Below are 21,845 nucleotides of genomic sequence, written 5' to 3' on the forward strand. Positions count from 1 at the left end.
CGCCCCCCACAACAATAGATCCACCCAGTGACCATAACTCCCACCCCCTGCAGCCAGCATCAGTAGACCCTCCAGCACACTCTAGTACCCCTTGCCATTTCCTACATTCTGTGCTGGAGGTAGCAGAACTGCGTTCCTCCACGTTCCCACTGAAAAAAAGCCCCGGTCCTAAGTATAAACCTGCTCCAAATAAATAACTAGAAAGGTAATAAATATGTATGCTGGGTAAATGGGAACACATAAACATATATTAAGTTTCTCAAATTTGTCTGCAAAGTTGAAAACACACTTTAAGGTTTCTGGAGTTCCCCTTCGGGAATTAAGGGGGGCATATGGCGGGCATGCTAGATTTAGTTGCAGGGTATATCTATAAGCATCAATTTCCCATTAGGCAGAACAGTGCATGTCATTACAACCTAAGTGTAACGGCCTTCCCTCAGCTCTTTGTAGATGTGTCTTTGTACTGCTGCCAGCAAACAACCATAAATCAATATCTGAGCATGTGCTGTAAACAAGTCTGCTGCATTCGCCTTGTGTGTTTCTTTTAAAGGACGTGCCTATGCAAACTGGTTAAACCAGAGCGCCTGTGACAGCAGACTGCAGCTCCATATATAACGAGGCGGGAGGCACAGGTAACCACACAGTGCAGGTGCTGTGTGACTGGAGGGCTGCCAGCTCTGGAGATCCCCACTATAAATGACGTCATCTATGGAGAAGGATGAATACTGAACACTGACAGCAACATGCCTGGCTGCTGCTCCAGACACAAGGGAACCTGGGATGAGCTGTCACTATCTCTCCCATGAAGAATCTCAGAGACTGGGGACAAGCCAGAGCAACAGTGCTGCTTCTCATACTATGCCTTCTACAGCTGATCCCTCACAGTAAGTCTATGTTCTCTGCCTGTGTATGCACAATGAGGAGGTTGGCACCTATAGAGGTGCCTCTATACAAGGGGCGAACGATCGCTCGTATAGCATTTGCAACAGCTTTGTCTTCAGTTACGGGGACAACCCCAGCAATATTTTCCCTACAAATGTCCCTTATCTAAATGGATCTGGTTTAGGATTTCTTCCCCATTCATTTATTGTGATCTTGGCTTCCCATGTTTAATGATTAAGGTGATTAAAACTGTATTAGTGCACTTGCAACAATCAAGACAGTATTGTCACAACCATGACAGCATTGTTACAGTGTCATGACAATTAAGACAGTTTCCTGACAGTTCCTTGACAGTATCTATCATGACAGCTCCTGGACAGTATCATTACAACCAACCATGACAGTGTTATGATAATTTCATGACAATATCATGACAGTTCCATGACAGTATTTGGACAATTAAGACAGTTTCCTGACAGTTCCTTGACAGTATCTTGACAATTAAGACAGTTTCCTGACAGTTCCTTGACAATATATATCATGACAGTTCCTGGACAGTATCATTACAACCAGCCATGACAGGATTATGATAATTTCATGACAATATCATGACATGGCAGTTCGTGACAGTATTTGGACAATTAAGACAGATTCCTGACAGTTCCTTGACAGTATCTATCATGACAGTATTATAATAATTTCATGACAATATCATGACAGTCATGATAATAATGACAGTTTCTTGACAGTATCATTGCAATCATTTTTACTCAATTTGTTTTTATTAAATTTTAATTGACAGAGAAAAAAGGTACAAAAACAGAAAAAGTAGTAAAAGATAAGGGAGAATACAAAAATACTTCAGTATCCATATTTCCTAGCCATGTATAAAGTCTAGTCATATGTATTTCTATGCATGCCCATATATATCTTTCCTTCTCGTTTTATATAAATACTAATATCATCATTATTTTTTCTATTGGACTCCCTTAAAAAAAAAAAAAAAAAAAGGACAATAAGAAAGGCATACCCAAATAGGGGGTGTATTTCACTTTACTACCTCAATCAATTTCACAGATACAAAGCTTCACATTAAGGTCCTAAAATCATCTGTTTCTATATGTATAATCCAGGGGGTCCACCTTACAGTATCATTACAATCATGACAGTATTATGATAGTTCCGTGACAGTATCATGACAATACTTTGACAGTATTGTGGCAATCATAACCATTCCTTGAGAGTATCCTGGCAATCATGACAGTATCATGGCAATCATGACAGTTCCAGAACAGTATCATGGCCATCATGACAGTTCCAGAACAGTATCATGGCCATCATGACAGTTCCATGACAGTAATGTGGCAATCGTGACAGTTCCAGATCAGTATTATGGCAATCAGGACAGTATCATGGCAATCATGACAATTCCTTGACAGTATCATTACAACTATGATAGTACTCAATGGCTTTTATTGCAAATTACCTGTTTTGGAGAAAAGCTCAAATTCTCTAAAGCTGTCCATACGTTGCAATATAATTGTACAGTCTATTAAGATAGCAAAACACTGGAGACCATTGTTGATATTTTAAAGCAATACAATATATGAGTCCTAATAGTTAACCAATAAATCCTAAATGTTTCATGTGACACACCCTTTAAAAAAATGTGAATATTGTTGAGTCTCCACCTTTAAACATCTCATACATGAAGGAATGCATGCTTAAATCTATTAGAAGCATAGCATTTTGAATATATTTGAATTAATTTATTACATATTTTGATGATTGTTGTATTTTATGGCTTGAATATATTTATTAAATATTTTGATCAGCATTGTGTTATATGATTTGGATATATTTATTATAAGAATTGTGGGGTCTGAGATGCTTAAAGTAGGAGATCTCAAAATCTTTTGGTTTCTTTAAAGGGTATCACAAAGAAATTATCAGAGCACCAACCAATCATCTCAAAAGCCCATTAACATTTATTATTGGTGACCATGTGACAACAGGAAGAACAGCAATAAACAGACAACTCATTACAGGACCAAGAAATTCCCGTTCATCAGGGCTTAATGTCAATATTTCTCTTACAGAATCTTCTTTAGGGCAATCTCTTTCAGTAGAAGTAACCATGAAGCCTAATTTGGCTTGTATTCAATATTCTGGTATTTTTTTAAAGGGCATGCCATCTGACATGAAGGATGGGTTCTGATAACGTCACACAGAAATATAAACTTACAAAGCCTAGGTATCAGATTCACTGGGGTTTAAATGAGTAGAGAAGGTTCATATTGTAAAGTGAATGGTCCTTGATCATTGTCAATAAGGAGACGCTGTGTTCATTTCATCCATCTAATCATGGGCAAGCTAAAAACTTGCTTTTCAGTTTCCCTTGCACATCTTTGGGTATTCAAACTAAACATAGCTTCACCTTAGTTAATCTAAGTAAACATTTTCTTAGCAAAATCCTATCTAATCCTTTAGTAAACCTGCCCTAATGTGATGAGAGAGGATGAGATGTCATTGGGAAAGGAAAAGAGGGATAATTGCTACAAATGGTACATGGACATTACTAAAAGCCTGACAGAGGTTTTAGCCATTCCCCAGTCTATCCAAAACTTAAAAAAAAAAAAAAAAAGAAGTAGCTTGGATAAGACAATTGGTCATACCTTTCTATGGGAATCTTAACCTGCTTATACAAATCTAGACCAAGAAAGAGTTTACAAGTGATGGAGCTGACAGCCAATGGAATCAACCACAGAGCAGTGCATCAATCAGTCAAAGACTATAAGCTCAGACACACTGAGATTTGTAGTTCTACATTGGCTAGACACCATCTGCAAGCTGATACTAAAAAGGTTGATCTTCAATCATACATGTTACAACTGTAGATACTGTCCCACTGGAACCTACCTATAGTTCCCCAGAGTAAAGGAACTGCCAACTCTATCAATGGGGGCTGAAGGCAGTGAGTGTCAGCTGTTCTTGAACTTTCATGGAATTAAAATAGGTACAGTGGTAGATATAGATATCTGGTGACTCAAACCTCAGCAGCAAGAATTCAGGGAATAGCTTGGAGTGCATTTGATTGCATCCCCTTGATAATGCCTAGCGCAGTGATGGCGAACCTTGGCACTCCAGATGTTTTGAAACTACATTTCCCATGATGCTCAACTACACATCAGAGTGCATGAGCATCATGGGAAATGTAGTTCAAAAACATCTGGGGTGCCAAGGTTCGCCATCACTGGCCTAGCGTATAACACTTAAGCCCCGTACACACGAGAGGACTTATGTCCGACAGACTTCCGAAGGAGTTCCGTCTGAGTTCTGCTGGAATTCCGACGGAGTTCTGACAGACTTTTCGGCTGAGCGGACTTGGCCACACACGATCACACTAAACTCCGACGGATTCGAACGTAATGAACGTGATTCATAGCCAGTAGCCAATAGCTGCCCTAGCGTCGGTTTTAGTCCGTCGGAGTAGCATACACACGAGCGGATTTTTCGAAGGGGACCGGGTCCGGCGGAGTTCCTTCGGAAAAATTTGAAGCATGTTCCATATTCTAAAGTCCTTCGGACTTTGGCGAGTCAAAAGTCCGTTGCAGCCCACACAGGATCGGATAGTCTGACGGACTCAGTCCTTCGGACTTTGGATGTTGAAAAGTCCGCTCGTGTGTACGCGGCATTAGGGGAATATGTAGATGATGCACCAATAAATGATGAACATAAAAAAAAATGAAAATAAATGGATTATCTGAATACGCATTTGTTTATTGGGTGTATACATAAGCTGGACGTTTGCAAAAATTTGGGTAAAACAAATCTTTTTGTGAGAGCGGTCCATTGACTACCATTCCTGATCATCATAAAGGCCAGCTGTCTCTTTGTCATGCTGATTCTCTGTCTTCAATGCTTCCTACGTTATTGACTTAGATCAAGCGTTGAACTTGTGAAGTCAGAGAACAGTCAGAGAAACAGGTCTGCATACTTAGAAAGTACTGAATTTAGTGGATCAGCATGGCAACCAGTCAGCTACCATGTCTGGTAGGAGCCAGTATGCTGTATCAGGGGGCTTTCCTCCCTTTGGGTAGACTAAGGTTTTAGGGTTCTGCAGGTGCAAAGATTTGTATGTATTTATTTTTGTCTATTGATTGACCATGATGGACAGGAATGTAGCCAACAGCAGTAGCAGCCTATGTCATTCTGGCAGCACTGATTGTTGCTTCTCTCCACTACCTCTTTAGTGCTATCTCATTTAATCTACTACTAATTTACATTTTAATAACTGAAACCTGGTGTCATGAATCCGACACTGTTTCTCCTGCTGCCCTCTCCCATGGTGGCCCTCTCTGGACTCACTTTCTTAGACCCAATGGACAGAAGGGAGGGGGAGTAGAAATTCCTCTAGTCCCGCATAGCACCTTTCAGATACTTCACCCACCTCCCTCACTGTCACTCTCCTCATTTGGGGCACATTAGATAATAAACAGGGTATTCCTGCGCCAACACACAGAATACTAGCTAGCGTACTGCTGCACGCACTGAGGGAAATGTCTGAACCCACGGAAGAATAAAAAGGTAAGAGGATAGTGGTCGCTGTACAGAGAAATACTCAACTTAAAAATAGAAAATAAGTGGTAACCAGTGGCGGTGGCCACACTGATACTAAACAGAGGTATCGGGTGACATAATCCATAATACATAAAGTATGTATTCAAGAAAAATCTGAGGAGATTTCAGAGATGGCATGACATGACTTGATGTGCAATAAAGTGTTTTTAAAAGGAAAAAAACATACAAATAAACAAATAAATAAGTTTCCATAAATGTGGTGTGTATCAAAAAATATTAGCCCTTGTACACACGGTCGGAGAATCCGTCGGAATGTGTCCTATCGGACCGTGTTGTCGGATAATCCGACTGTGTGTGGTATGCATCGGACTGATTCCTTCGGAATATCCGTCGGACCCAATTTTCCAACTTGGTGGAAATATTTTCCGACCAACTGGTTCAATCGGACATACTCCGATCATGTGTAGAGAATTTTGATCGGATCAAGTGCCACGCATGCTCAGATCAAATTCCTACATCAAAGCTATTGGCTACTATTACGTCATCACGTTCTGAATGATCGGATTTTTCGACAACTTAGTCCGACCGTGTGTATTCAACAGTTTCGGACAAGATCCGACGGACAAAATCCGACGGATTTGGTTGTCGAAATCTCCGACCGTGTGTACAGGGGCTTAGACTTAAATATAATAGTGAGTGTGGATGATAATGAACCCACGTGCTAAGAAGGAATAATACAGTGCTGGTCTCCCAACGTGGAATCACAAGTGAAAGAAACAGATAAATGCAATCAATAATAAAACAAGCTAAAAAAATAATTTTCTAAAAAAATAAATGTAAGTGTCCAGGGTGATGAAGTCACGTGATCCGTGACGAACACGCGTCGGGACTGCTGCCAACGGAAGTGATGCTAATCGAGCTTGCCGCTCGTTTGTACACCGCTCATTGATTTATATGTTTTTGTTACCTGTCTTTAATCGAAATAAATGCTGTAAAAGTACTACACTATGGGGCTTCCCTCCTCTTTGCTTTAATCCCTATATATGGTACTTTGGTGAGACCCTCCAACCTGAGCATCCCTAAGCCACCCTTAAAGGGGCCATACGCCGCTTGGAATAGGCAGGATAGGAACGCCAGCCAGGACCTGGGTTACCACAGTAGGATCCTTAAAGGGGACGGTCACCAAGGACCCCAAAGATATATCATTTTTATGCTGTAACCTTACAGCAGTAAGGTAAGGGGACACTCATATAATTACCACAAAGGATTGCACGGGATACCCACCTCTAGCAGCACCTTATACCGAATTAGGTTTACAAGTACCAGCACTTTATGAATTGGATGTAGAATATCACTACACTGTGCACTTTAGGATTTATATCAATGGAATGTTTTATGGACACTTAAATTTACTTTTTTAGAAAATTATTTTTAGCTTGTTTTATTATTGATTGCATTTATCCGTTTCTTTCACTTGTGATTCCACGTTGGGAGACCAGCACTGTATTATTCCTTCTCAGCACGTGGGTTCATTATCATCCACACTCACTATTAAATTTAAGCGTCTAATATTTTTTGATACAAACCAAGTTTATGGAAATGTATTTATTTATTTATTTGTACATTTTTTTTCCTTTTAAAATCACTTTATTGCACATCAAGTCATGTCATGCCATCTCTGTTTTTCTTGAATACTTACTTGATTATGTCACCCAATACCTCTGTTTAGTATCAGTGTTGCCACCGCCACTGGTTACCACTTATTTTCTATTTTTAAGTTGAGTATTTCTCTGTACAGCGCACCACTATCCTCTTACCATTTGAGGCATATTGCATTCGTCTTTACCCTCCAGTCTCTTTAATGCCCCGTACACACAATCGGAATTCTCGTCGGAAAAAGCACTGATGGTTTTCATGACAGAATTCGGCTCAAGCTGTCTTGCCTACACACGGTCACACCAAGTTCCGAACGTTTATAACGTGATGACGTAGAACACGTATGACAGGACTAGAAAAAGGAAGTTCAATAGCCAGTAGCCAATAGCTTCTGTCTCGTAGTTGAATCTTAGCATGCGTGATTTTTAGCATGTCGGAATTGCATACACACGATCGGAATTTCCATCTGGAAAATTGAGAACATGCTATCAATTTTTGGCTGGCAGAAATTCGGACAGCTAAATTCTGATGGAGCATACACACGGTCGCATTTTCCGATGAAAAGCGGCATAAGGATAGTTGTGATCTACCAGCCACCTGGACCAGTAACAGCCTTTCTGATGACTTTTCCACCTAGCTACCCTACTTTCTCTCTTCTGAAATCTCTAGGTGACGTTAACATTCCTGTTAATACTAACACTCCTGCTACTTCCAAACTTCTCAGTCTAACATGCTCCTTTGACCTGAAGCAATACATACATGCTCCTACTCACTCTGATGGTAAAACCCTTGACCTTGTTTTCTCCCACCTAGGCACTCCATGCATCCTCTCCAACAATCCTTTCACTCTCTCTGATCACTACCCTGTTAGTTTCATTCTCTCCCTCTCTTCCACCACCTCTCTCTCCAACCGCCTAACATTTACCCATAGAAACCTTCGTCAAACCTACTTCAACCCGTCTCTCCTCTACTCTGCTACTGATCACCTCTATGACAAATGTCATCCCCGTCCTGCCCGAACTTAGCCACTTCTGTCTAAAACAGCTCACTGTCATCCTCCCGAGATACACTGACCCCCTCACTACACACAAAATCAGGCCCCTACAACCTTGGCAAACTGATGACACCAGAAGTCTGAAAAAACATAACCGCGCTCTTGAGCACCTGTGGCGTAAGACAAAGTCTCAGGAAGATTTCAACCAATATAAATCTGCCCTCCAGAAATACAATTCCTGTCTCCTTCATGCCAAGCAGCTCCTTTTTTATCACTCTCATTAACAACTTATCATCTCGTCCCCATCAGGTCTTCTCTACCTTTAACTCTCTACTTCATCCTCCACCCACTAACTCACTCACTGCCCAGGAGATCGCCAATCACTTCAAACATAAGATTGATACAATTTGTGAGGAGATCTCTACGTTCCTCCCAAGACCTTCTGCTCTCTAGCCTCCTTGTCACCTTATCCCATGTTCCGCTTCAGGACTTTTCCCAAGCCTCTCCCATCCTCTGGAACTCCCTACCTCAATCTGGCTGACAATATTCTACTCTGCTTGCTTTTAGACAATCCCGGAAATCCTTTCTCTTCAGAGAAGCCTATTCGGCCCTCACCTAACTGTACTTTTATTTTCTTCATCAGCTCTTCCCCCACAGTTATTACCTTTTTGTATCACTTGACCCTCCCTCTTAGATTGAAAGCTCTAATGAGCAAGGCCCTCCGATTCCTCCTGTATTGAATTGTATTGTTACTGTACTGTCTACCCTCATGCTCTAAAGCGTTGCGCAAACTATTGGCGCTATATAAATCTTGTATAATAATAAAGTATGCTAGTTTATCTTTATTTTTATTTGATTCAATATTGTTTTGGTAATCTAGAATAAGATATAAATTCCAGAAAATTTATTTTGGATTAATGTGGGGGAAATTAGTACCTCTGTCTACTTTGGGAAAATTTCCTTCCTGCATTATTGAGCCACTGGGCAAAGCAATTAATAGCATGGGTTAAAGCTGGATTTTATTCTGATTATAATATGCCTTCTTTGGCTTCTCCCTCCCTCTCATTAATATACTAATGACATTTTCCTTACATACGTTATTTTAGACCCAGTAAAGTCTTCTTGGTCTATGTGCTTCTCTATGCAGTGCGGGCAGATCATGGCTGGTGGGTAGAGCCAGCAAGATGTACATAGCTTCCTGAAAACCTCACAGTACTTCTCCCAAGAGCTCTAATGCAAGCCATGGACTGGTTGTTGGGAGGAGTTACATATTAAAATACCTTGGGATAGGTGGACATCAGTATGGAGGGGAGGGTACTCCCAGGTAGGCTCCATTTTCATGTAGATCATACTAGGTGACACCTACATGTAGTGCTGAACCTCCATGTTTGGAAAAACTGAAATCCACTGAATGAAAAGGGCAGTCCAGGGATTGTCAGGTTGGGGAAGAAAACTCTGGGTGATGCTGATTGTCCTGCAGCCAGGAAATGAGGCAGTTTCTATCTCACTGCAGCTTCTAATGCACTCTCTGAGAAGCTCACAGTGTGCAGTGAAATCGCACTACAGGAGAGGAGCCATTTCACTCTTGCAAGACTATAGGAAAGGCTGGAGTTTAGCTTTAACGCAGATTGAATTTGCCTACAAATTTGGGTTAATGCATGGTAAAGCCTGAGGAGCATGAAACTGTATAGTGAGCCGTTTAACAACATACACCCGTCGGTTTTTACAAGTTTGTTTTCCCATCGTCTAAATCTGGAGCTTTGATTTACCCACTTCAGCTCCAGGCCTTTCTGAGACTTTTGTTTATATGTAAAGATCATTGTTTTTTGCCAGAAAATTAGTTAGAACCCCCAAACATTATATATTTTTTAAAGCAGAGGCCCTAAAGAATATATTGGTGGGTGTGGCAATTTGTTTACATCGCACGGTATTTGCGCAGCAATTTTTTGTGAAAAATACACTTTTTTGCATTTCAATGCAAAAAACACAATACAAGAACCCAGCCCTCAAAATTTCCACTCGCCTGCTTGCATTTGGCGAGTAGAAATCAGTTGAGGGCGAGTGTTCGGGCTCGGCTCAGTTGGGGAGGCAGGCACAGTTTGGGAATATTCAGGCTTTCTTGATTTTTTTTCACTCTTAAGCCCCATACACTATCAGATTTTCTGCTGATTTTTGTCTTCCGATTTACCAAAACCATATAATATGAGGTCAAACCCTAGGAGTTTCAATGTGTATGCAATCAGGCCCTTGCACTGCATGGTTTTGGTAAATCTGAAGACAAAAATCAGCAGAAAATCTGATCGTGTGTATGGGGCTTTAGTCTTTACTTCCCCATGTATGGGTAGGGATAATCTGATGTCTTGTAAATTTGTAATTTTTACAGCTATTATTTTACATGTGTAGCACTGACTCCCGAAGGAGCTGCTGAGCTTGATTGGGCCGGTACTCTGCTATTAAACCCCCATTGAATTGGCTCAATCCCCTTTGACACAGCTGTGGTGCAATGTTGGTGTGAAGCTAATAGTAATGGATAACCCCACAATGTACAATATAACAACAGTATACCTTTGTTATTACCTAGGTATCCGATGCTCCACCTAGAGGAAAAGGAACACTTCACACCAATTGTACTTAATCAGAAACGTATCTTTACTGGAACTGATGTAAAATAGTAATTACAGTATTTGCACACAAGCATAATGCAACAGCACACTAGGCATTCACAACAGTTGGTACATATAGAGTTGTCTTAGACAATCCCTGAAAGTGTGTCTCCAATTTGGACTACTGCTCAGAGTGACAATGCCTGAACTCTGTGCACCTTCCCACTTCTAGCACACGCTGGTAATCTCAGGAATATAAAGCACAACACAACTACCAGGGAGCTCCCCCTACTTTGAAAGGACGCAAGGCCTTGCAATGAGAGATACAGTCTTTAGTCTTCTGTCTTCTGCTATTTGTGTTGTAGAAATTGTAATCCAACAGTTAAACAAACAAGGATTAAAGTAAGGTGAAAGTAAGGACTATTCTTTTAGTGCAGTACACCTGTAACTGCCTCCGGTGCAATTGGCTTGGTATAACACAGTGCCTGTAGTACAGTGAAGGGTAGGCTTGAGGCCTGCTTAAACTCAGTCCTTTTATTAAGTTCTCCTCCATGGGACTACAGGTCCCAGCAACACTGTGTTAAATGTGTAGGTGTACAAAAGTGCGTTAAGAAACTGTGGGCAACAGCCCTCTCACCAAACTGGGTCTGAAGAATAGCGCAGCTTCGCTCCACTGGTCTCAGTCTTGCTCCGCACTGGCCGGTGCCGTCACACCGCTCTGCTCTGCAAGATGAACTGGGACCCTCTGATGGCTCCAACAGATGTCTCTGGATCCTTTCCGATCCGGTCACGCAGTCTTTCCAGCACTCAGGTACAAGACAGCGTCCCTGGCTGTTCCGCTCCGCAGTGGTTGTAGGCCGCGCTCTCTAGAGACCTCCTCACAGGTCCTTGTAGGCAGGCCACGTGTCTAGAAGAGACAGAAAATTGCCGCGTGTGTCCTTTTATAGCCTACTCAGCATGCAGTTCAGTACTGAGTGTTCCTGGGTAGGTCACTTGGCATTCTAGGTAGGTAGGTCATTGTAAAATTTAAATAAACAGCCACGTCCTCTAATATTTCTCCATGTTCATGAAAAGAAAATAATTGAAGTCCATTTGACATATAGGCCACTAGATGGTACCAAATACCAAATTATAACACTGCTCATAGATTAACATTGCATTACATTAGCAGGCAAAAAATACCAGCGCTACACATGTACTTGCTTTATTTTCTGATTTTGCAAAAATGCTGCCAATATCCTCTTCCTGCTTATTGGAAAAAGCTAGTTATGCTGATTTGTTGTCCCATGATTAGGCTTGGGATAGAGAGGGGAAACCTGGAAGCCAATTGGCTGAACCAGTACACAGTATGTAAGCTTCCACTTGCCTGTTTTGATCATTTTTATTTTTGTAACTTAATTCTGCATAAAACATTTAACAATTAATTTAATGAGATACTTTACAATGGCATGTTTAGGGGCGGAATTGGGGAGGTACAGGGTAGGGGTTGGGTGGCGAGTAACCCTTTAGACCTGGGTAGCAGTTCAGGACTTGAAATTTTGAGCCCTGCACTAACCCAATTTTATTTGTAAAATCTAAAAGATGAAGTTACGCTGAGTAAACAGTTACCAAACATGTCCTGCTTTAACATTTTCTTTTGCTAGAAAATTACTTAGAACTGCCAAACATTATACATTTTCTAACATCCTAGAGAATAAAATGGCGGTCGTTGCAATACTTTGTCACAACGTATTTGCGCAGCGGTTTTACATGCGCACTTAAAAAAAAAAATACACTTTTTTGAATTTAAAAATAAGACAACAGTCACACTTCAAAATTGCGCCCGCTCGTGGAATAGTGACAAACTTTTAACCTTTAAAAATCTCCATAGGCAACATTTAAAAAATACTACCGGTTGCATGTTTTGCGTTACAAAGGAGGTCTTAGGGCTAGAATTATTGCTCTCGCTCTACCGATCACAGCGATACCTCCTCACACGTGTGGTTTGAACACTGTTTTCATATGCGGGCGCTACTCACTTATGCGTTCGCTTCTGCACGCAAGCTCAGCGGGATGGGGCACATTTAAAAAAAAATAAAAATTCTAATTTATTTTCCCTTTTACTTCTACACTGTTTTAAAAAATGTGCCACTTTTATTCCTATTACAAGGAATGTAAACATCCCTTGTAATAGAAAAAAACAAAAAAAAACATTTGTATGTTTTGATAATTTTTTTTTTTTTTTTTTTTGCATTATAAAACTATTTCCCTGTGGCTCTGTCATGTGGTACTTTGAACCATACCCTCTACCTGTTTTTTCATGTAAAAAATATGGCTGTCCGCAGCCCCTGACCACATCCTGTACAATGTCCGCAGCCCCTGACCACCTCCCGTACAATGTCCACAGCCCCTGACCACCTCCTGTACAATGTCCGCAGCCCCTGACCACCTCCCGTACAATGTCCACAGCCCCTGACCACCTCCTGTACAATGTCCGCTGCCCCTGACCACCTCCTGTACAATGTCCACAGCCCCTGACCACCTCCTGTACAATGTCCGCAGCCCCTGACCACCTCCTGTACAATGTCCGCAGCCCCTGACCACCTCCTGTACAATGTGCGCAGCCCCTGACCACCTCCCGTACAATGTCCACAGCCCCTGACCACCTCCTGTACAATGTCCGCAGCCCCTGACCACCTCCTGTACAATGTCCGCAGCCCCTGACCACCTCCTGTACAATGTCCACAGCCCCTGACCACCTCCTGTACAATGTCCGCAGCCCCTGACCACCTCCTGTACAATGTCCCCCCTTACCTTAGTGTATGCACTCAGCTGAAGGTGGTCTCTGATAAACGCTGATATATGGGGGGACTCTGTGCTGGCTGTGTTATATTAACCTGACCTTCATGTATGTTTTTTTACTTTTGTTTAAAATAAACACATTGCTAATTGCACTAGCTACATGTTTATAGTTTAAATATTGATATTTAAACTGTTTAGCACTGAAAACTGTAATTTTAGGTACTTGTATGCAGTACCAGCAAAAAATGCATCTCTGTCAGTAAATGTCATGATTTCTGCCAGTAAAAAGTTGTTGCAGTTTGTAAATTTTGGCATCCTGTAGGTAAATTTCACTTTGAGGGGGTTGGCAACACTGGTCTAAAGCAATGATGCAACAGATGCTGGAGAGAGTTCATGCAGTCTATATAGCTTTATTCTTGACAATGTAGTGACAATAGGTAGACAAACAGTAGCCAATGCATTTCGGTGGGCAAAGTAACCCCTTCACCAGGGCTTGCATTTGTATGCCAAAATCCTATGATGCCGCGACCGGTTTTTCCAACGGAGTTCTGACTGAGTTCCGCTGAAACTGTCTTGCCTATACACAATCACACCACAGTCCGACTGCCTAAAACGTGGTGACGTACAACACATACGACGGGACTAGAAAAAGGAAGTTCAATAGCCAGTAGTCAATAGCTGCCGTCTCGTACTTGCTTCAGAGCATGCGCCGTTTTTGGTCCGTCAGAACAGCATACAGACGAGCGGTTTTCCCGATAGGAATTGATTCCATTGTTCTATTTCTAGGACCGTCAGAATAAAAAAAAAAAAAAAGTCAGATGAGGCCCACATACGATCGGAATATCCAATGAAAAGATTCCGTCTGACTTTTTCTGCCGGAAAGTCCGACCGTGTGTATGCGGCATCAGGGTTAGTTTACACTCTCCTAGAAAGGGATCCCCACCAGAAGACAAGGATTTACAATGGCACAGTGACTGTAATGAAAATTACACTTTTTACCACTGTCTGGGCCTCTCTATTCACTCTCCTTACTCACCCTCTCTATTTGTCCTCTTTACCAATACCACTGAGAGTGAAAGTGAAAGAAAAATCACAAATTTACCAGAATAGGAACGTAGGGTAAATCTTCCAATGGGGACACCAGTTCTAGTGACGACCAGGATTCCCTCTCTTTGGAGGAATTTCCTCTCACTTCCTGTTTTTGCTATGGGCCAGGAAGTGAAGGGAGATCTCCCCAATGATACAGGGGTTATAGCCCTAGTTCACTTTATTCAAAATGGAGGAAAAAAATTGCGTTCAGTTCTTCTTTAAAGGTACCAAAATATAGTAATATATGCAATATATTGAAATGTACAGGTTTTTATTGATGTACCTTAAAAACATATTAGATTGGACTAGACATGTGCAAAAGGAAAAAAATTGTTTAGTTTAGTTTTGTTTTAATTTGTTAATTAATTCATTTCGTTTAGTTATATTAGTTAAATTAGTTAAATTAGTTAAATTCATTTTCTTATTTCGTTTTGTTTTCTGGCGAATTCGAAAAATTGGTCACATTCGAAAATATTTCAACCAAATTCGAAAATATTTCTACCGAATTCGAAATGATTTCAACCTGATTTGAAATTATTTCAACTGCATTCAAAACTATTTCAACCGGATTCGAAAATATTTTGCGACCCGAATTTAGGGCCATGTATCTCGGGGTCATTTGGTACTAGAAACCACAAATTTGGATATGTTATAGTGCTAGTTCTATTGTGTTTGCATACCAAATTTGGTGTTTCTAGCTATAAGTGACCCCGAGATATGTGGCCCCAAATTCGGGTCGTAAAATGTAATTCTCTGCCGCACAAAAGTGCTTGACATTTTGTTACCCGACTTTGGGGCCACGTATCTCTGGGTCACTTAGTGCTAGAAACCCCAAATAGTTTTGAACGTAATAACGTAAACAGGACTAAACAAGGAAGTTCAATAGCCAGTAGCCAATAGCTGCCCTTGCGTCATATTTGGTCTGTCGGACTAGAACACAGATGAACGGTTTTCCCGATTTTTAGTCCATTGGACTTGAGTCAATCGGATAGATTTGAAATATGTTTATTTCTAGGTCCGTCTGACTTTTGGGAAAAAAAAGTCTGCTGGAGCCCACACACGATCGAATTGTCTGACGAATTCCAGTCCGCCGGACCAAGTCTGCCGGAAAGTCCGATCTTGTGTATGTGGCATCAGTACTCTTTATTGAGTACACACTGTAGAGGGATATGCTTTGTTCATATTTCATGTCTGAGGTTTCCAACCAGTTTAACCTTAGACCTTACACCCAGTGACTAGGCAGATGTCCAGCAGGCAACTCATAAGGTGTCTCTTAACAGTTCCACATTTTAAACATCTTATAAAGTGGTAGAATAGCTAAATATGTTTTAGGCTACTCATCAACCTGCTTTCAGGGTTGTGGAGAACCCGCACATATCTTTGCACCTGGTGGATCTGCCCTCAAGTGAAATCTTTTTGGGGTGAAATCTTCTTACTTCTTTCCCAGCTGTTTGAAAAATCTATATAACCAGCTTCATAGACAGTATTACTGAATATGGCACCATCAGAGCTGACCGGGAACCAATCTGACCTCTTCTTTTATGCATCAACTGCTGCAAAACAAACCATCACCGGATCATGGACGTCACAGGTATTGTGTACGACAGCGACTGAAAATAAAGTGACCTAGGCGATGATCCATGCCAAGTTAGAGGCCACCCTCTAGGTAGGATAAGGTGCAGAGGTACATGAGAATTTGGGAACCCTGGATGGATAAGTATTTACCCCCTTTGATAAGTCTTTATTAGAACCTTGACACTATCCCTTTTTACCTCTGGTCATGGGACAACCCTGGATCCCCTCTCCCTCCTTCATTGTCTTCTTTCACTCTCTGTACCTATACTTCAAGGCACTGACTGGCCCCCATCTTGAACCCATAATTTTGGCTGTGGGGTACCAGCTAGCCACTGCTAGTTTCTCCCAACTTTGCCTCTATTGAATCTGACTTTGTGTATTTCTGTGTACTATACACTGTGAAGTGCTACCTACTTCAGTCTATGTTATTATTGGACCTTTCTGATACTTCTCCCTGCAAAGAGATTTTCACCTTTTTTTTTCTTACATGATTTTGTGTGTGATGGTATATGTAATACGCAATAAAATCTTTGAACTAGAAAAACATATACAATTGATTTAAAGACAATACTTATTTTTGCATTCTTCGCACAGTAACCTCCTAGCGCCCTAAAAAAACACCCCCCGCTCGGATCATATATCCACAAACAACTTATTGATTTAAGAGTACGATTAGTCTTCACATTTCCAAGCCGTAATCTGCAGAGGGGTGAAACCGCTTCTCAATGCGTTTCTCAGATAGAAATCTGCTTCCTCAGGAGATAACTAGGAGGAGAAAGATAATTATCAAGATCAAATTATCTCTCACTTCCAATTTATCTCCTGAGGAAGCAGATCTACATCTGGTAAATGCTTTGAAAAGTGGTCTCAGCCCTCTGCAGATTACAGTTTTGAAATGTGAAGACTATTGTACTCCTAAATCAGTAGGTAGGTTGCAGATATATGAGCCAAGCAGGGGGTACAAAATTCAAAGAGAAGTATTGTGGAATGGGATTGCATCCTACCTAATATATTTTTTTAAGGTATATAAATAGTACCCGTACAATTTAAATATATATTTGTGAATATATTACTGTATTTTGGTACCGTTAAAGTCCAATTGTTCTATATTTTGTGGCTATCAAATTGGGGACGATGGCTCTGTTATTAGTAACCAGTCCAATAAAATGATCAATACACAGTGCTTTAGTAAACGAAATGGCACCCTGTTAGGTTGTCTTTAAGTGCTTTTCTAGATCTAACAACAGTTGCAGTCATCTGTGATGACATATGAGAGGGTTTGAATGTGCACTCTCCTAATTGTGGATGTTCAGGCTTCATGCAGACTAAATGCTTTTCTCCTGGCAGTAGAAAACCAGCTTCAAAAACACGCCTAAGCAGCATTTAGGCGCATCAAGCATTTGGAAGTTTATTCAATTAATTGGGCAGAATAAATTAAATATTTGATATAATATATATTACACAGTTGTGCTCATAAGTTTACATACCCTGGCAGAATTTATGATTTCTTGGCCATTTTTCAGAGAATATGAATGATAACACAAAAACGTTTTTCACTAATGGTTAGTGTTTGGTTGAAGCCATTTATTATCAATCAACTGTGTTTACTCTTTTTAAATCATAATGAAGACAGAAACTACCCAAATGACCCTTATCAAAAGTTTACATACCCCAGTTCTTAATACGCTGTATTGCCCCCTTTAACATCAATGAGAGCTTGAAGTATTTTGTGGTATTTGTGAACGAGGCTCTTTATCTTCTCAGATGGTAAAGCTGCTCATTCCTCTTGGCAAAAACCCTCCAGTTCCTGTAAATTCTTGGGCTGTCTTGGGCGAACTGCACATTTGAGATCTCCCCACAGTGGCTCAATGATATTGAGGTCAGGAAACTGAGATGGCCACTCCAGAGCCTTCACTTTATTCTGCTGTAGCCAATTACAGGTCGAATTGGCCTTGTGTTGTGGATCATTATCATGTTGGAATGTCCAAGTACGTCCCAATGCGCAGCTTCCTGGCTGATGAATGTAAATGTTCCTCCAGTATTTTTTGATAACATACTGCATTCATCTTGCCATCCATTTGACCACATTTCCTGTGCCTTTGTAGCTCACACATCTCCAAAAATCAGCGATCCACCTCCGTGTTTCACAGTAGGAATGATGTACCTTTCATCATAGGCTTTGTTGACTCCTCTCCAAATGAAGCGTTTATAGCCAAAAAGCTAAATTTTGGTCTCATCACTCCAAATGACTTTGTGGCAGAAGGTTTGAGGCTTGTCTCTGTGCTGTTTGGCGTATTGTAAGTGGGATACTTTGTGGCATTTGCGTAGTAATGGCTTTCTACTGGCGACTTGACCATGCAGCCCATCTTTCTTCAAGTGCCTCCTTATTGTGCATCTTGAAACAGCCGCACCACATGTTTTCAGAGTCCTGTATTTCACCTGAAGTTATTTGTGGGTTTTTCTTTCCATCTGAACAATTTTCCTGGCAGTTATGGCTGAAATTTTAGTTGGTCTGCCTGACCGTGGTTTGGTTTCAACAGAACCCCCAATTTTCTACATCTTGATTAGTTTGAACACTGATGAGTGGCATTTTCAATTTATTGGATATCTTTTTATATCCCTTTCCTTTTTTATACAGGTCAACTACCTTTTCCTGTAGATCCTTTGACAATTCTTTTGCTTTCTCCATGACTCAGAATACAGAAATGTCAGTGCAGCACTGGATGAAAGATGCAAGGGTCTGTCAGGAGTCCAGAAACTCATTGACCTTTTATACACACACTTATTATATAGTTACATAGTTAGTCAGGTTTAAAAAAGTCCATCTAGTTCAACCACAAAAAAAAATAATAATAATATCATACAATCCCATATACCCAATTCTATACCCACAGTTGATCCAGAGGAAGGAAAAAAACCCCAGCAGAGCATGATCCAATTTGCTAAAGCAGGGGAAAAAAAATTCCTTCCTGATCCCCCAAGAGGCAATCGGATTTTCCCCGGATCAACTTTACCAATAAATGTTAGTACCCAGGTATATTATGTACACTTAGGAAATAATCCAGACCTTTCTTAAAGCAATCTACTGAGCTGGCCAGAACCACCTCTGCAGGGAGTCTATTCCACATTTTCAGCTCTTAGCCCTTGTACACATGGTCGGACATTCCGACAACAAAATCCGTAGGATTTTGTATGACAGATTTTGTCCGAAACTTGTGTTGCATACAAACGGTCGACAAAGTTGTCCGAAAATCCGATTGTTCAGAACGTGATGACGTTAATTCGTTACGACGGGACTACGTTCAGGCTAGTAGCCAATAGCTTTGGTCTACGAATTTGATCTGAGCATGCATGGCACTTTGTCCGATCGGAATTCTCTACACATGATCGGACAAAGTCCGATCGGATCATGTTGTCAGAAAGTTTTATAGCCAAGCTCTCAAACTTGGTCTGTCGAATATTCCGACGGAAACAGTCCGATGGAGCCCACACACTGTCGGATTATCCGACAACGCGGTCCAATCGGACATTTTCCATCGGAATGTCCGACCGTGTGTACAAGGGCTTACTGTGAAGAAACCTTTCCATATTTGGAGATTAAATCTCTTTTCCTCTAGATGTAAAGCATGCCCCCTTGTCCTCTTTGTTGACTGTAAAGTGAAAAACTTAACACCAAATTCACTATATGGACCCCTTATATATTTGTACATGTTGATCATATCCCCCCTTAATCTCCTCTTATCAAGAGTGAATACATCCAGTTTCTCTAATCTTTCCTCATAGCTGAGATCCTCCATGCCTCTTATCCGTTTGGTTGCCCTTCTCTGCACTTTCTCCAGTCCCCCGATATCCTTTTTGAGAGCTGGTGCCCAAAACTGAACTGCATATTCCAGATGAGGTCTTACTAATGATTTGAGCAGGGGCAAAATGACATCTCTCTGGAGTCCATACCTCTCTTAATACAAGAAAGGACTTTGCTCGCTTTGGAAACCGCAGCTTGGCATTGCATGCTATTATTGAGCTTATGATCTTCCAAAACCCCCAGATCCTTCTCCACTATGGAATCCCCCAGTTGTACTCCCCCTAGCATGTATGATGCATGCATATTGTTAGCCCCCAAGTGTGTAACTTTACATTTCTCAACAGTAAACCTCATCTGCCACATAGTCGCCCAATTAGACAGAGCATTGAGGTCGGCTTGTAAATTGGAGACATCCTGTAAGGACGTAATTCCACTGCATAGCTTGGTGTCATCTGCAAAGATGGAAATGTTACTTTTGATCCCAGACCCAATATCATTTATAAAGATATTAAAAAGTAAGGGTCCCAGCACTGAACCTTGGGGTACACCACTGATAACCTTAGACCAGTCAGAGTAAGAATCATTAACCACTTCTCTCTGAATTCTCTTTTAGACAGTTTTCTATCCATTTACAAACTGATATTTCCAAACCTGTAGACTTTACCTTACACATGAACCGTGTGTGCGGAACTGTATCGAACGCTTTCGCAAAATCCAAGTATACCACGTCCACCGCCACCCTTCTGTCCAAGGTTTTACTTACCACCTCATAAAAGAAATCAGGTTTGTATGACAACTTCTGTCTTTCATTAATCCATGCTGTCTGTTGCTTAAAATATTTTTTTCCTGCAAGAACTCATCTATGTGGTCTTTTATTAATCCCTCCAGTATCTTCCCAACTATAGAAGTTAAAGAAACTAGTCTATAGTTACTTGGTAAAGACTTTGTTCCCTTTTTAAATATAGGCACCACATTGGCCTAATTACAAGCAAACAGATCACAGGTGAGGAAGGTTACCTTTAATAGCCATTAAAGTGGTTGTAAACCCTTACAAACCACTTTGACCTACAGGCAAGCCTAGATTAAGGCTGACCTGTAGGTCCAATAAATATCTCCTAAACCTATACGGTTTAGGAGATATTTACAAAAAGACAGCCACCGCTGTCTACGCCGCATGCGCCGTAGACAGCGGCGCGCAGGTGCACTGGGCAGGCCGCAGATCACGGCGATATGCTGCTCGTGTCGGCTCCCTGCACATGCGTGGGAGTGACGTCATCGCGGCTCCGGCGAATCACAGCGCCGGAGCAGGGAGACCCGGAAGTCACTCCGGGATCCATGGCAGCGGTGAACATGAAGATGGAGGACTGCTTTGGGGGCTTCGTTCTCAGGTAAGTTATTCATAATGAGCTAGTATGCTATGCATACTAGCTCATTATGCCTTTGCCTTGCAGGTTCCTTTTTTTATTTTTTTTTCAACTGCCTTTACTTCCTCTTTAACCACTTAAGGACCGCTGCATGCCAATGTACGTCATCACAATGGCATGTACAGGCACAAGCACATACATGTACGTGCTTGCCTTCCAGCGGGTGGGGGGTCCGATCAGACCCCCTCCCGCTGGATGCGGCAGTCCGTTTCGCTGCAGGAGCGATCCGGGATGAGGGGATGGCAGTTGGTTTCTGGCCATCCCCTCTCGATCGTTCCTGGCGAATGAGAAGCTTCCTCCCACTGTGTATAGTAAACACAGGCAGGGAGGAAGTGATGTCATTCTCCTCGGGGCGGTCTTTTTGACCGGACTACGAGGAAAAGTGAAAGTAAGTGTGCACCAACACTACACTAACACGTAGGCACACAGAGGCACACACAGGCACACAAACCCCCCCC

At 41.4% G+C, this 21,845-nt stretch overlaps 1 protein-coding gene across 4 annotated transcripts in view; it reads left to right on the forward strand.

Annotated features, from left to right (window-relative positions):
- The first annotated feature begins 539 nt into the window (after positions 1-539).
- Positions 540-21,845, forward strand: part of VSTM5 (V-set and transmembrane domain containing 5) — a 92,771-nt gene continuing 71,465 nt past the window's right edge. Inside the window, exon 1 of one of the 4 annotated variants that reach the window (XM_077484979.1) lies at positions 540-884. In XM_077484979.1, the coding sequence (XP_077341105.1) occupies positions 803-884 (82 nt within the window). In that variant the 5' untranslated portion in view covers positions 540-802. The remainder of the gene's footprint in view (positions 885-21,845) is intronic. The other 3 variants (XM_077484981.1, XM_077484978.1, XM_077484980.1) reach the window with 3 other exon arrangements.

This window comes from Lithobates pipiens, unplaced genomic scaffold, assembly GCF_037356315.1.
Source record: "Lithobates pipiens isolate NorthernLeopardFrog02 unplaced genomic scaffold, aLitPip1_a1.2 Scaffold_17, whole genome shotgun sequence".
NCBI lineage: Eukaryota > Metazoa > Chordata > Amphibia > Anura > Ranidae > Lithobates > Lithobates pipiens.